At 41.0% G+C, this 14,478-nt stretch overlaps 1 protein-coding gene and 1 non-coding gene across 5 annotated transcripts in view; one reads left to right on the top strand and one right to left on the bottom strand.

Moving 5' to 3' along the window:
• Positions 1–326: 326 nt before the first annotated feature.
• LOC122478089 lies at positions 327–435 on the bottom strand. Its single transcript, XR_006295853.1, has one exon. It is a non-coding gene; the product is annotated as a U6 spliceosomal RNA (small nuclear RNA).
• Positions 436–2,985: 2,550 nt separating this feature from the next.
• Positions 2,986–14,478, top strand: part of PHF8 (PHD finger protein 8) — a 93,172-nt gene continuing 81,679 nt past the window's right edge. For 2 of the 4 annotated variants that reach the window (XM_043569770.1, XM_043569768.1), the window contains exons 1-2: positions 2,986–3,097; positions 4,150–4,339. In XM_043569770.1, coding sequence (XP_043425705.1) covers positions 4,242–4,339 — 98 coding nt within the window. In that variant the 5' untranslated portion in view covers positions 2,986–3,097; positions 4,150–4,241. Of the gene's footprint in view, positions 3,220–4,149; positions 4,340–14,478 lie in introns of all 4 variants that reach the window. The other 2 variants (XM_043569769.1, XM_043569766.1) reach the window with 1 other exon arrangement.

The following is a 14,478-nucleotide window of genomic DNA, read 5'->3' as shown; positions in this document are numbered from 1 at the left end:
ATTAATGTTCCAAACACACTTTAACTCAATGTGCTCCAAACTGAACTTAGTCTCTTCTTCCCCACCAAACCTGCTTTTCCTTCCGTGCACTCCAGTTCAGTCAATGGCACCATCATCCACTCTTGACACCCAACCCAGCAATGAACTCACACTCCCTTCACTCATTCACCTATTTTCAATGAGTTCCCAAGCCTTGCCTATTCAACATCCAAAATATCCCACTTATTTAATCCTTTTCTACCTATGTTGCAGCTATCCTGATTCAGACCTCATCTTTGTTTCATTACTAATGCAACAGCCTCCTCCCGTCTTCCCTTTTTTTCCTTTTTATTATGTAAGGCTTCACAACACTGTATGTCATCTTTGTGCAGGGGTCATGTTAATCTTATCTGTGTCTTTCCAATTTTATTATATGTGTGGCCAAAGTCAGCCCCCCCCCCAAGCTAAGAAAGCTTTAGCTGCAGGGCATGTCACTTGTCATATGGTCACATGGTCATATGTTTTTATAAAGTTTGCATAATATATTTAAAACACAATTCATTAAAACCACTGTCCCCTTCCACTAGTTTCCCTAGTCACATTTTCTCTTGTATTAGGTGGTGTTGGAGCTGCTTCAGACATTTTTGAGATCCAGCTGAGTGGAAGTTGATTGAAGGGGGATACATTTAGTTTCATTTTAGTGAGACATTTATATATGGTTTGTATCTCTTCTTTATAGTTATTACCCAGGTGTAGGAATAGCTTCTAGTAATACTCTACCTTTGAGCCTAATTTTGTATTCACAAGCCCATATTCTTTTCTTAAAAAAATTTTTTTTACATTTATTTATCTTTGAGAGACAGAGAGAGACTGAGCACAAATGGGGGAGGGGAGAGAGAGAATGAGACACAGAATCCGAAGCAGGTTCCAGGCTCTGAGATGTCAGCATAGAGCCCTATGCGGGGCTCAAACTCACAAATGGTGAGATCATGATCTGAGCCAAAGTCGGACGCCCAACTGACCAAGCCACTCAGGCACCCCTCTATTCTTTTCTTAAAGACCTACCTCACAAACTGTATAAGCTTCAGGTCCCACTAATCCTGAATTTTCCCCTGGCTCAGATGCAAATGTGACTTTTGAGTTGCTTTTGCTCAAAAACCTTTAGTGGTTTGTTATTGTTTACAGGATAAAATATAACATTTAACTTCTTTTTGTAAATGTTTTTCTGTGTGCCTCCATGCATTTTTACATGTTGATCCTTCAGTAAACTCTTATATAGCCTTCAGGTCTCCCTGAAACCTTCCTTGACCGCACCAAGTTGCTTCTGAGGCACTTTCATGACTTTATTTTGCACTTTGCAAGAGGTAGATATATGCTTACTGGACCTTGCAATCCCAATTGTTGGTTTGCATGTTTGTCTCCTGCACTGGCTGGCAATTTCCCCACTGGAGTCCCTCTTCATCATGGTATCCCCATGGTCTAAGCCACCATCACTTAGGAAATTGATGTGCATACACACATTTTCTTGTTTAAAGTGGTGGTGCCCTTTAAAAAATGAAATAGTAAGAGGATTCCTAGAGAATATTCTAGAATGTCAGAGAACACCAGCGCCACCTTCTATGTCTGTGGAGTTCCATTCATTCAACCTCTTCTCCCACCCACCCTCAGGCTAGTCAGAAAACACTGGGACTTGTGCATAAAAATCATGGCACAGTATCTGAACCAAACTGAACTGAAATAGTGGAGTCAAAGAAGAGAGAGTTCAGAGGGAGCTGGGAAGTACACAAAAGCTTTACGGAGGGACTAGGACCAAGGGACCGACTGAGGGACCGACAAGACACAACTCGGGGCGGGGAGAGGGGGTAGTAGAGGGTGCAAAGTTCAACTTCCCAGCTCTGAAACTGAAGCCACTTGGCTTCCCTAAACCCATGTCTTCACTTGAACAGAGCTTTCCTTGCAGGGTGAAGAATAAACGATTCGGAGACCGTGCAAAAGAGACCAGCCACAGAATGTGCTCGGCAAACGGGAGCTACTGTGAGTACTCCATCTCTATCCTGGCCGAAGCCCGCCCCCGCCGCGATCCATTAGCTTTGCAGTTTGCAGTCACTGAGTTCACCTCCTCTCATAGGACGAGAAGGCTGCGGAGGAGGAGGAGGAAGTAGGAGAGGAGGGGTGGAGGGACAGTGATTGTGTGTGGGGGGGGGGGGGGTGGGGTGGAGGGGAGGGGGTGGGTGTGTGACGGGAGGGGGCGGGGGGAGGAGGAAGGAGGGTGCTTAACTCCCTGTTGGCCCGGAGGAGGAGGAAGGCTTGGAAGGCTCTGGCACCACTCAAAATGGAGCCAAGCGACTGCCTCGCCTAAGATGGTGGCTTAAGGTCCTCAGCCTTGATTGGGTACCTAGAAGAAACGAGCGAGTCCAAAGGTAGCCGAATCCCGTCACCCTTTCTCAAGGTGGCGTCCCGCCTCTGCTGACGTCACGCGGGAGCCGCTGGCCTCCCTTCCCCGCCTCTGCCGCGGTTACCTCGCGTGCCCAGCCCTCATAAGATGGCGGTCTGGTAGCCTCCCCGCGGCGGCGCCGCCACTCTCAACATGGTAGCTGTTTACCCCATATTTCTCCTCCCCTCTCCGCTTCAACTTCCTCCTTGTTTTGAATAAACTTTATTGACTACTTCGAATTGCCTACCATCGCCACCGGGTTTCTCCCGGCGACTTTTCCGGCAGTTTTTCCTCCGACCCGGCCGCCGGTTATTCTCATTTCTCTTGCTTTGCTCGCAGCGATCTCCAGCCGGCTCAGGGACGACGCCGTTTGCCCGCTCCTCGGGCGGCCGCCGGACTAGGCCCGAGCTGCGGGCTCCAGTAGGCCCTAACGACCGGGCCCGGGGCAAAACCGTGGAGAAAGCCGCTCTGAAGCACCGCCGGGCGCCCAGGGCCGCGCAAACCCAGCGGGTGGTTCTGGGGGAAGGCTAGCAAGATTCGCAGCGTTGCCGTGACGATCCCAGAATTCGGCGCGCGCCGCCGGTGGGGCCGGAACTGCTTGCAGATCCTCCGCTGAGCTAGGTGCTGAGGCGCTTCGGAGCAAGCCCGGCAGCTGGCGCGTCGGTGGAACAGAACTCCGCTAGTGTGAGCGATCCCTGTAGCTTTGCAGATGAGGAGGTCCCTGTAGGGTTCAGGGCAAAAGCCATTCTTGTCAGGTTTGGGGCGTGAGGAGGTTCCTGTCATTTTGGGCGGCGTGAAGAGATCTCGTAAGTTTCGGGGGCTGCAAGAATATTCCTGTCAGTCTTGAGATCTGTGATGAGCTCTCTGTCAGTTTGGGGGGACACGGGAGTCCTCGTCACTCTGAGGGGGCTGTGAGGAGATGCCTGTCCGTTCCCGAGCCGGAGGGGGGGGGGTGAGATCCTTGCTTAGTTGCGGGAGTGTGAAGAAATTCTAGTCAGTTTCAGGGGTTTAGAGGAGATCCTTTTTAGTTTTGGGGGTGCAACTCGGAGCCCTGTCGTCTTCGAAGTAGAGGACGATCTGATCTTTTCTAGAATTGAGATTTATTTAATTTGTTGGGGTGATGAGACTACTGACTGGTTGGGGATGGAATGATTTTGAAAGTGAAGGAGAAGACCATTTCAACTCTCAGCACGACCCCAGAACTGTGGTTTGAGTTGGGCGCCTAGTCTTGTCTGCCTTGTTCCTGAAGGCATCGAGGTGATTCTCGAGTAATCTGAGGCGACTTCCAGGGATCCCTCATCTCTCTCTAGTTGCCCCTATTTGGGGAGTGAGAGAAAGGGCTTTTTCTAAGGTACCCCAGCCTATTTATTTTGGCTCTGGTTTGCGTCATAATAAAGAGAGCCCTGGGAAGCAAGGTTGCTAGCAAGGAGAGGGTTCAGTAAGGGATTAAAGAAGCTTCCTGAAAAGGCGTCAGATATTTCCCTGAAACCCGGAAAGAAGTTATCACTGACTCAGGGGGCCGATGGAGCTGGGGGGCGGGGGAGAATCCTCGACGGCCAAATGCCGTCCTTTATTTGTTAAAAACATTCTGGTGGCCGGTGGACTTTTCTCCGATTGCCCCCTACAGCCACACCAGCTGTGTTGCATCCCGGCAACACTAACTGCCCATTTGTGAACTGAGGGTTGGTACCCTGGGGGACCTGATTCATTCGGTAAAAAGTGTTGTTTGTGCCCAGCTATCGTCCAGAAAGGACGCGTGCTGCTGCCTCCTGCTTCTCTTGACGCTACGAACCTGGCCCGCCGCAGAGCGCTCCAAGGCCGGGCGAAGATGGCCTCAGTACCAGTGTATTGCCTCTGCCGGCTGCCTTACGATGTGACCCGCTTCATGATCGAGTGTGACATGTGCCAGGACTGGTTTCATGGCAGGTAAGGAGGGCAGTCCAGACTGGACAGGTGCTCACTTGCACGCTCCTTTCTCAGTCCTGTTTTAGGTTCCTGCTCAGAAACTTTTCCCCCTTCTCTGGCCAAGAATTAGCTCCAACCCACCTCCCAGACCCATGTTTTTTCATCCTTCCTTTCAAGACCAAGGCGTAGCTCACAATGACCTCTGGTGTCTCCTCTTTTTTTCTATCCCATGTGTGTTTCCTCTTTGCTCCCTTTTTTATTTTAGGAAGTGTTCTCTTTCCAGCCACAAAGAATGTATCATTTTTGTATGCTGGCAATTGTGTTTTGCCTCAGATTCTGGCTTCTTGGGAGACAGTGCTGTATTTTTGAAATAATTGAAACAAACATGGATTTCAATTGTGCCTTTCAACTTACTATCAGAGTGTCCTTTGGCAAGTTGCTTTGCCTCTCTGAACCTCATGGTCTTCGCCTATAAAATATATCTAATACATCTGTCCTGATGATTTAAAGCGTTTTGCATGCATGCAGCAGGTGGAGGCAGAAATGCAATAGTACTTTATTTCTTCAGTATTTATCTGCAGAACCATCCAACTAAATTGAATTAAGCAGAAGAGGTATTGGGTAAAACAGCAGGAGCGAAACCACTAATGAATTTCCTCCAGTTAACCATGTGTGCACAGAAGCATCTGTCACCCAGGATTCCAGAGAAGTTAGTGTGTGGGAAGAAACTGATGTTCTCTCATTGTTGGGACTTAAGGCCCAGTTATGGAAAGAAAACCATGAGAGGAATTTTTGCACTGGAGTACAGTATGTTAGATTCTACAATTTTCAGTTGTCACTAGTCCCTTCTGAATGAGCTCCTATTGTCCCAGCCAAACTGAAGGTGCTGGTACTGCTATGCTAAAATTCTGCTCTCAGCAGGGATGGCCCCTTGCAGCGCCTTCAAATTCATGTTCAGCTGATCTTTATTATTTATTGTGTGCCAGGTGCAGAGGTCTTTTTACTGCTTCATGTGATTTCACTTAAGAGAGGACAGACCTAGAGGGTGGGGCCTTTTTCTTTCCTCTGGAAATAAGCGGGATTAAGATGATTTTCAGGATTCCTGGTATCTTTGCTAGTGCTGATCAAGTCACTCCTCTGTTTAAAATTCTTTTGGTGGTTCCCCTACAGAATAAAATTCAGTCTCCTTTGTGTGACAGACAAGACCTTTTGTGATCTACTTGTTCAGTCTCATTTCCCGCCACTCCTCCTCCTGGTTCTTTATGTCCCAGCAAGACTGAACTACTTAAAGTTCTGGGAAAATTTTATACTCCTTTATCCCTCTTTTTCTTTGTGCATGCAATTCCTACTAATGTCCTCCCTTTTATAGGTTATGGCATACCTCCTCTGTAAAAGGCCTCCTTCCTCCTGGTTCCCATTGTACTTTGTATACATCCTTATTGAAAGTAATTATTTCATCATATCATAGTTGTTAATAAACCTGTGTCACTCATTAGCCAGAGTTATTTGAGGGCAGAGATGTCATCTTTTCATTTTTAGTATCCCCAGAACCTAGTTTAGTGCTGAACATGTAATAGATATACTGAGTGAATTTTTGAATGAATGAATGAATGAATGAATGGGCCTTCTTAAAATAAGCTATTGCCTGTGGCCTTTGCTTTGGATTATGTGAGAAGTGTGTAGATTCAAACCTGGAAAGTGAACTGCCCACAGTATAGAGACTCTAACTCCATACATAGTCTAGGAACAGAAAACTGGAACAAATGCTTTCTGAGTGCTTACTATATGCCAGGCCCCATGACAGGGACTTTGAATAAATTATTTCAATCCACACCCAATTAAAAGTTAGGTTTTTCTTTTTTAAATAATGTTTTAAGTTTTTTCCTGATTATATGTGTGAGACATGCTCATTGTAGAAAAGACAAAAATAATAAGGAAATAAAAATCATCTATGAATCTGCTGTCCAGCATAATCCACTGTTAAATGTTTTGTTGCATTATCTCCTGTCTTTTGACTTAGGATATAAACCTATATTTTTATAACATGGGATTGTATTATAAATACCATTTGTAGCCTGACTTTTATTCCTATTTAACATTCTGTGAATATTTTACCAGGTTGTCAAATACTCATGTAAATCTCATTTCTGATATCCCACCATATATCTATGTGTCATCAATTACTTGGTCATTTCTTCTGTGGTTGGATACTTAACATCATTTCTACTTTTTTATAATATTATGTTATGAGGGAAACTTTGGGAGTTCTGGAAATGTTTTTCATTTTGATACAAGTTGCTGGTCAAAACAAAAAGAGAAATATGGTGCACATTGTTGCACAGTGTTCTTGTTGACATTTATAAAGAACACCACTGAGGCCATTATGAATTGCAAATTTACAAATGTAGAAATGGGTTTATGGGATAGGCTCCTCCTTAATTACATTTCTGTGGTGAATCATGGGTTTCTACGAAGACCCTGACACAGGTTAATTGCCTTATTTTTTTTCTATGAAAGAGACCACGTTTTTATCTCTTCTCATTCCTCTCTCTATGGGCTAGCAGAAAACAAGGAAGTCATCTAAGAATCAGGTCCTGGTGGGCTGCTCTTGCTTAACCCATGCATTGTGTGCACATGCACACACACCAGGCTCACAGTGCTCCATATAAGATTGTACTTAAGCACAATTGAAAATTAAATATTGTGGACTTTTCATGGTTGCTCACAACATTTAAGCCCACAGATGCCTTATAGGTGATATAAATCTGTTCACATCTCTGATGATTTCCATAGGCTAGACTGCTTCAAGTCCAGTTAGGGATTAATAATGCCAAGTTACTTCCTGGAAGATGACTATTCCATTTTGCTGCTGAGAATCTAGAATTCATGGAATTACTTTCTAAGTCTGGATTTGAACTTAGAATTATCTGGTTCCAGAGTCCAAGTTCTCAAAAGTGGAAAAAAAGTTGGTATTAACTTTTTTTCTCCTGTGAAGGGCTGGGTTTTTGCAAATCACTTTGATTTGTAGAACAATGGTTCTCAAACTTTAGCATGCATCAGAATCACTTGAAAGACCTATTAAAAGACAAGATAGGTAGGCCCCACTTGCAGGGTTTCTGATTTAGTAGGTGAGTGGGGGGCCACCCTCAGAACCACTGATTTAGAGCATTATTCTGTCTCAATTCCTTCCCTATCTGTGGAGTGTGACAGCTTCTGGTTTGGGGGATGGGTGTGCTAACATTTTGTTCTCAAAGTATGGTTCATTAACTGGGAATTTTTTAAAAATGTGAATTCTTGGGCTGGGACCCAGCAATCTCTATTTAACAAAATGAAAGATTCTGATGCACCCTAATTTTTGAGAATAATTGTACACTGGTGAAGAATTAGTTTGTGAGCATTTATTGACTTCTGGGGCTTTGGCAAAACCTCACTGCTTTGCAGTTTTCCTATCTATAAAGGAAGTGCTGGTTGGCACATCTCCAAGGGGGGGGCGTGGCTGAGGTGTGGACTCAAAACTCTAGAGGAAATGGCACTGGCTTCAGAATTGGGTTCAAATTCTGACTCTTTAGCAAAGGATTTCAACTCTGTGAAGCTTCAGTTTCCCCAGGAGTGGTTGTAATGATTTAAATAAAATGATAATGGCCTTTGTTTATTGAGTACTAGCTAATGTGCCTGTCACTATACTAAATACTTTGCTTAATTATCTTTAATCTTTTTTTGTTTTTAAAATTATGGATTAAATTTATTTAATAGTTTTAGGACAATGAAAGTTATCTATTTAATACCAGATGTATTGTGGTAGTTTATGCTTTCCAAGGAATTGATACATTTCATCCAGGTTGTCAAATTTAAGTGTGTAGAATTGTTCAAAATATTATTACCCTTTTGATATCTGTAGGCTGGCTCTGTGATGATATTTCATCCCTGATACTGAAAAATTCTCTTTATTTCTCAAACTTGATAGACGTTGGTCAGTTTTATCGATCTTTTCAAAGAACAAACTTTTTGTTTCATTGACTTTCTCTATTGTCTTTCTGTTTTCAATCTGGATTTCTGCCTTTATTATTTCCTTCCTCCTGTTTTGGGTTTATTTTTTTACCTAATTTCTTGAGGTGGGAGCTTAGGTTATTGATTTAAGTCTTTACCTGTTTTCTAATGTAAGCATTTAGTATTATCAATTTAGCTATGTCCAACAAATTTTGATATGTTTTCCTTTTCATGTAGTTCAATGTAATTTTTAATTTCCTTAGAGACTTCATGTTTGACCTAAGAATTGCATAGCAGTGTGTTGTTTAGTTTCCAAGTGTTTGTAGATTTTCCTGTTACCATTCAGCTACTAATTTCTTATTGGTTCCATAGTGGTCAGAGAATATACTCTGTATGATTGCAATTTCTTTAAATATATTGAGGTTTGTTTTATGGCCAAGGATATGGTCTGTCTTGATAAATGTTCCATGGTCACATGAAAATAATCCTGCTATTGTTGGGTTGAGTTATTTTTTTATTTTTTTTAATTTTTTTTTATTTTTAAAACTTTTTTTTTAACGTTTATTTATTTTTGAGGCAGAGAGAGACAGAGCATGAATGGGGGAGGGTCAGAGAGAGGGAGACACAGAATCTGAAACAGGGTCCAGGCTCTGAGCTGTCAGCCCAGAGCCCGACGCGGGGCTCGAACTCACAGACCGCAAGATCATGACCTGAGCTGAAGTCGGCCACTTAACCGACTGAGCCACCCAGGCACCCCGAGTTATTTTTTTATATAAAAGTTGCTTTACTTCTGTTGGTTGATGGTGTTTCCTGAATTTTTCTCTGTCCTTGGCTGATTTTCTAACTAGTTCAGTCAGTTGTTGAGAAGGACATATTGAAGTGTCCAGCTACAAGTGTTGATTTGCCTGTTTCCTTTCAGTTCTATCATTTATTGCTTCACATTTTGCAGCTTTGTTGTTTGATGCATATGCATTTAGGATTGCTACATCTCAGTGGATTGACCTTTTATCATGTGATGTGCTTCTCTGTCTCTGATAATTTTTTTGCATGCAAGTCTACTTTATGTCATATCAATGTAGCCACTCTACTTTCTTTGGATTAAACTTGCACGGTATATCCTTTTCATCCCTTTACTTTCAGCTTCTATCATTGTATATAAGGTGAGTTTCTTGTAGACAGCGTATAGTTCGGTGTTATATTTATCTCCTTTTGGTATATTTAGACCATTTCTGCTTAATGTAGTTATTGATAGCTTAAGGGCTTAAGTCTGTCATTTTTGTTTTGTTTTATTTTATTTTCTGTTTGTTTCCTCTGTTCTTTGTTTTCTTTATCCTACCCCCCTGTGGGTTACTTATACCTTTTCTAGAATTCCACTTTGGCTTATACATTGTGTTTTTGAATATAGATATATATAGCTTTGTACAGCTTTTTTAATGCTTGCTCTAAGTATTAACATAATACTTACATAACTTATTACCATCAACCAGTATTGACATTTTACCAGTTTGAGTGAAGAGTAGAAGAAACCTTACTTCCCTTTAAATTCCTTTATGCTACCCTGTTTATAACATAATTATCTTAAATTATTTTGTCTATATACATTGAGAAATACATCAGACAGTGTTATAATTTTTGTTTCAACTGTCAAACATGATTTAGAAAACTCAAGAGGAGAAGGAAAGCATATTGTAGTTACCCAGGTATTTACTCCTTCCCTTGTTCTGTCTTCCTGATCTTCCCAAAGATTCCTTTTATCATTTCCTTTCTTTTTAAATTTTTATTTTACTTTTTTAATGTTTATTTTTGAGAGAGAGAGAGAGAGTGAGAGCAGGGAAGGGGCAGAGAGAGGGAGACACAGAATCTGAAGCAGGCTCAGGTTCTGAGCTGTCAGCACAGAGCCTGAAATGGGGCCGGAACTCCCAAACCATGAGATCATGACCTGAGCCTAAGTTGGAGGTTTAACCAACTGAGCCACCCAGGTGCCCCATTTCCTTTCTTTTTAGAGAGCTTCATTTAGCCATTTTTCTAGGATAGTTCTACTGGCAACAAATACGGCTAGTTTTCCTTCATATGAGAATGTCTTGATTTCTCTTGGATTCCTGAAGGTCTTTTCATTAGATATTAGATCCTGGGTTTTTAGTTCTTTTCCTTCAGCACTTGAAAACTATTGTGCTACTTCCCCTGTGGCCTCCATTGTTTCTGATGAGAGATCCTTGGTCATTTGAATTGGTGTTCTCCTTTAGGTAATGTGCCATTTCTTTATCACTGCTTTAAAGATTTTTCCTTTGTCTTTTGTGTTCAGGAATTTGATTATGCTGTTTTTCAGTGTAGAAATATTTCAGATTGTCTTTGGTTTTAGTTGTCTTTATTTAAAATTTTTTTTTTGTGTGTGTCACTTTTTATTTTTTTATTTTATTTTTTTTTTTCTGAAATTTATTGACAAATTGGTTTCCATATTTATTTAAAATTTTTTAAAGCATTTATTCATTTTGGAGAGAGAGAAACAGCATGAGTGGGGGAGGGGCAGGGAGAGTGGGAGACAGAATCTGAAGCAGGCTCCAGGCTCTGAGCTGTCCTGACACGGGGCTCAAACTCCCAGACCACGAGAACTTGACCTGAGCTGAAGTCAGGACATGTAACTGACTGAGCCACTCTGGCACCCCTGTCTTTGGTTTTGGTCTTAATAGGTTGTTTAAGCTCTGTTCATAATTTTTAAATCTATTTTTCTTTCAATTTTATTGAGGTATAATTGACATACAGTACTATATGATTTTTAACGTGTAGAGTATAATTACTTGACTTATATATATTGTGAAATGATTACCACGGTAAGTTTAGTTAATATCCATCACTTCATATAAATACCTCCCAGAAGAAAGGAAAGAGGTTTTTTTTCCTTGTGATGAGAACTTTTAGGATTTACTCTCTAAGCAACTTTAATAAGATTTACAATACAGCAGTGTTAACTATAGTCATCATATTGTACATTATATCCCTAGTACTTAGTTATCTGATAACTGGAAGTTTGTACCTTTTGACAACTTTCTCCAATTCACTCATCCCCAGTCCCCCCCGCTTCTGGTAACCACAAATCTTATCTCTTTTACTATGAGTTTGTGGTTTATTTTGTTTTGTTTAGATTCCACATAAAAGCATATGTTATCTTTTTCTGACTGACTTATATAATGTAATGCCCTCAGGGTTTGACCATGTTGTTGCAAATGGTAGGATTTCCTTTTTTTATGGCTTAATGAAATAGTGTTCCAGTGTGTGTGTGTGTGTGTGTGTGTGTGTGTGTGTGTGTGTGTGACATTTTCTTTGTCCATTCATCTTTTGGTAGACACTTAGGTTTGTTCCATGACTTGGTTATTGTAAATCATGATGCACTGAACATGGGGGTGCAAATATTTCTGCAACATAGTGATTTTGTTTTCCTTTGATATTTACCTAGAAGTGGAATTGTTACATCATATGGTAGTTCATTTAAATTTTTGAAGAACCTCCATTTTTTTCCACAGTGGCTGTACCAATTTAAAATCCCACCAGCAGTGTACAAGGATTCCTTGTATGGACTTTTTAAATGATATTTTTCCAGTCTATGAACACAGGTTATCTTTCCATTTATTTGTGTCTTCACTTTCTTTCATTGATATAGTTCTCAGTGTAGAGATTTTTCACCTTCTTGGTTATTTTTATTCCTAAGTACTTTATAGTTTTTGATGCTATTGTAAGTGGGCTGATTTTTTTTGTTTCTTTTTTAGATAATTTGTTTTAGTATGTAGAAATGCTACGGATTTTTGTATATTTTGTATCCTGCAACTTTACCTAATTCATTAATTAGATCTGAGTTTCTTGGTGGAGTCTTTACAATTTTCTATATCATGTCATCTGCAGAGAGAGACAATTTTACATCTTCCTTTGTAATTTTTATGCCTTTTATTTCTTTTTCTTGCCTGATTGCCCTGGCTGGGATTTCTAGTACTGTGTTGAATAGGAGTGGTGACAATGGGCACCCTTGTCTTGTTCCCGATCTTAGAGGAAAAGTTTTAAACCTTTCACCATTGAATATGATGTCAACTGTGGGCTTGACATATATGGCCTTTATTATGTTAAGGCACATTTTCTTCTATAACCCATTTTTGGCATGTTTTCTTCTATAACCCATTTTTTGAGAGTTTTTTTTTTTTTCAACGTTTATTTATTTTTGGGACAGAGAGAGACAGAGCATGAACGGGGGAGGGGCAGAGAGAGAGGGAGACACAGAATCGGAAACAGGCTCCAGGCTCTGAGCCATCAGCCCAGAGCCTGACGCGGGGCTCGAACTCACGGACCGCGAGATCGTGACCCGGCTGAAGTCGGACGCTTAACCGACTGCGCCACCCAGGCGCCCCTTTTTTGAGAGTTTTTATCATGAACAAATGTTGAATTTTATCAGATACTTTTTCTGTGCTTTTTGAGATGATCACATGGTTTTTTTCTTCCATTCTATTAATGTGATGTATCACCTTTATTGATTTGCTTGTACTGAAACATTCTTGCATCCTAAGGATAAATCCCACTTGATCATGGTAAATGCTTATTTTAATATATTGCTGAATTCATTTTGCTAGTGTTTTATTGAGATTTTTGCATCTATATTCATTAGGGATATTAGCCTGTAGTTTTCTTTTCTTGTAGTATCTTTTAGTGTCTTCGTCTGGTTTTGGTATCAGGATAATGCTGGCCTCATAAAATGAGTTTGAGAGTCTTCCCTCTTCTTTGATATTTTTGGAGAGTTTGAGAAGAATTGAAATTAATTCTCCTTTAAATATTTGGGTACAACTCACTAGTGAAGCCCTCTAGTCCTGGGCTTTTCTTAACTGGGAATTTTGTTATTGTTGATTCAGTCTCCTTACTAGTAATTTGTTCAGACTTTCTATTTTTTCCCAATTCAGTCTTGGTAGATTGGATATTTTTAAGAATTTATCCATTTCTTGTAGATTGTCCGATTTATTGGTGTAGAGTTGTTCATAGTTCAGTCTATTTTCTTTCTGTTCAAAATTGGATAATTTCTATTCTGTCTTCAGGTTTACTGTTTTTTTTCCTCTTGTCTCCATTTTGCTGTTGAGCCCATCCAATGAATTTTCATTAAACTTATCGTAGCGTTCCATTCTAAAAGTGCCATTGATTCTTTTCTGTATCTTCTACTTTGCGGAAGTTCTTTATTTTTTGCTGACGTTTTCTGTCTATTCATTTGTTTCAGGCATGTTTGTAATTGTTCCTTGAAGCATTTTTATGATTACTTCTTTAAAAATCCTTGTCAGGTAATTCCAACATCTGTGTCATCTCAGTGTTGAGATTATTGATTTCCTTTGCTCATTCAAGTTGTGATTTTCCTTGTTCTTGATATAGTAAGTGATTATTTTCATTATATCCTGGATATTTTGGGTATGATGTTAGGAGATTCGGGTATTATTACATCTTCTGTTTTTGCAGACCTCTTTTTTTTTTAATTTTTTTTTTAACGTTTATTTATTTTTGAGACAGAGAGAGCATGAACAGGGGAGGGGCAGAGAGAGAGGGAGACACAGAACCCGAAGCAGGCTCCAGGCCCTGAGCCATCAGCCCAGAGCCCAACGTGGGGCTCAAACTCACAGACCGCGAGATCGTGACCTAAGCTGAAGTTGGACACTTAACCGACTGAGCCACCCAGGCGCCCCTTGCAGGCCTCTTTAGACACTGCAATTTTAGTGGCAGGGGAAGAGGGTACCCCTTAGTTACTGACAGGTAGGAGTGGAAGTCCAGGTCTCTTAGTCTCTGTTGACAACCACTACTTCAGGTCCTATTGTCCCTAGTCAGGTTGCTTTCTTCTCTAAGTTCACACATCCAGTAAGTGGCAGAGGTGATTCAAACCCAGGCAGTTTGGCTCCCAAGGCTGTACTTTTACCTCTGTGCTATACTGCCTGTGAATACTGTACAGAATGCCCTGCTTAGTTGTGGAGAATAAATGTGATAATATACATATAACTCATAGCTCAGTTTTCTCCTCAGTTCCTTTTATGCAGGCTTCAAATTTGGTTGTTTTCTCCTCATCCCCTTAACCTGATCTATTTACTTTTTACCACTTATGAAACCCCTGGCACCACTTGTCCATCTCTCCCTCTAGAATGTCTACTCCATGAGGGCAGTGGCTG

The sequence above is a fragment of the Prionailurus bengalensis genome, chromosome X (genome assembly GCF_016509475.1).
Source record: "Prionailurus bengalensis isolate Pbe53 chromosome X, Fcat_Pben_1.1_paternal_pri, whole genome shotgun sequence".
NCBI lineage: Eukaryota > Metazoa > Chordata > Mammalia > Carnivora > Felidae > Prionailurus > Prionailurus bengalensis.
Note: the sequence above shows the minus strand (reverse complement) of the source record. Positions and strands in the feature narration are given on the sequence as shown.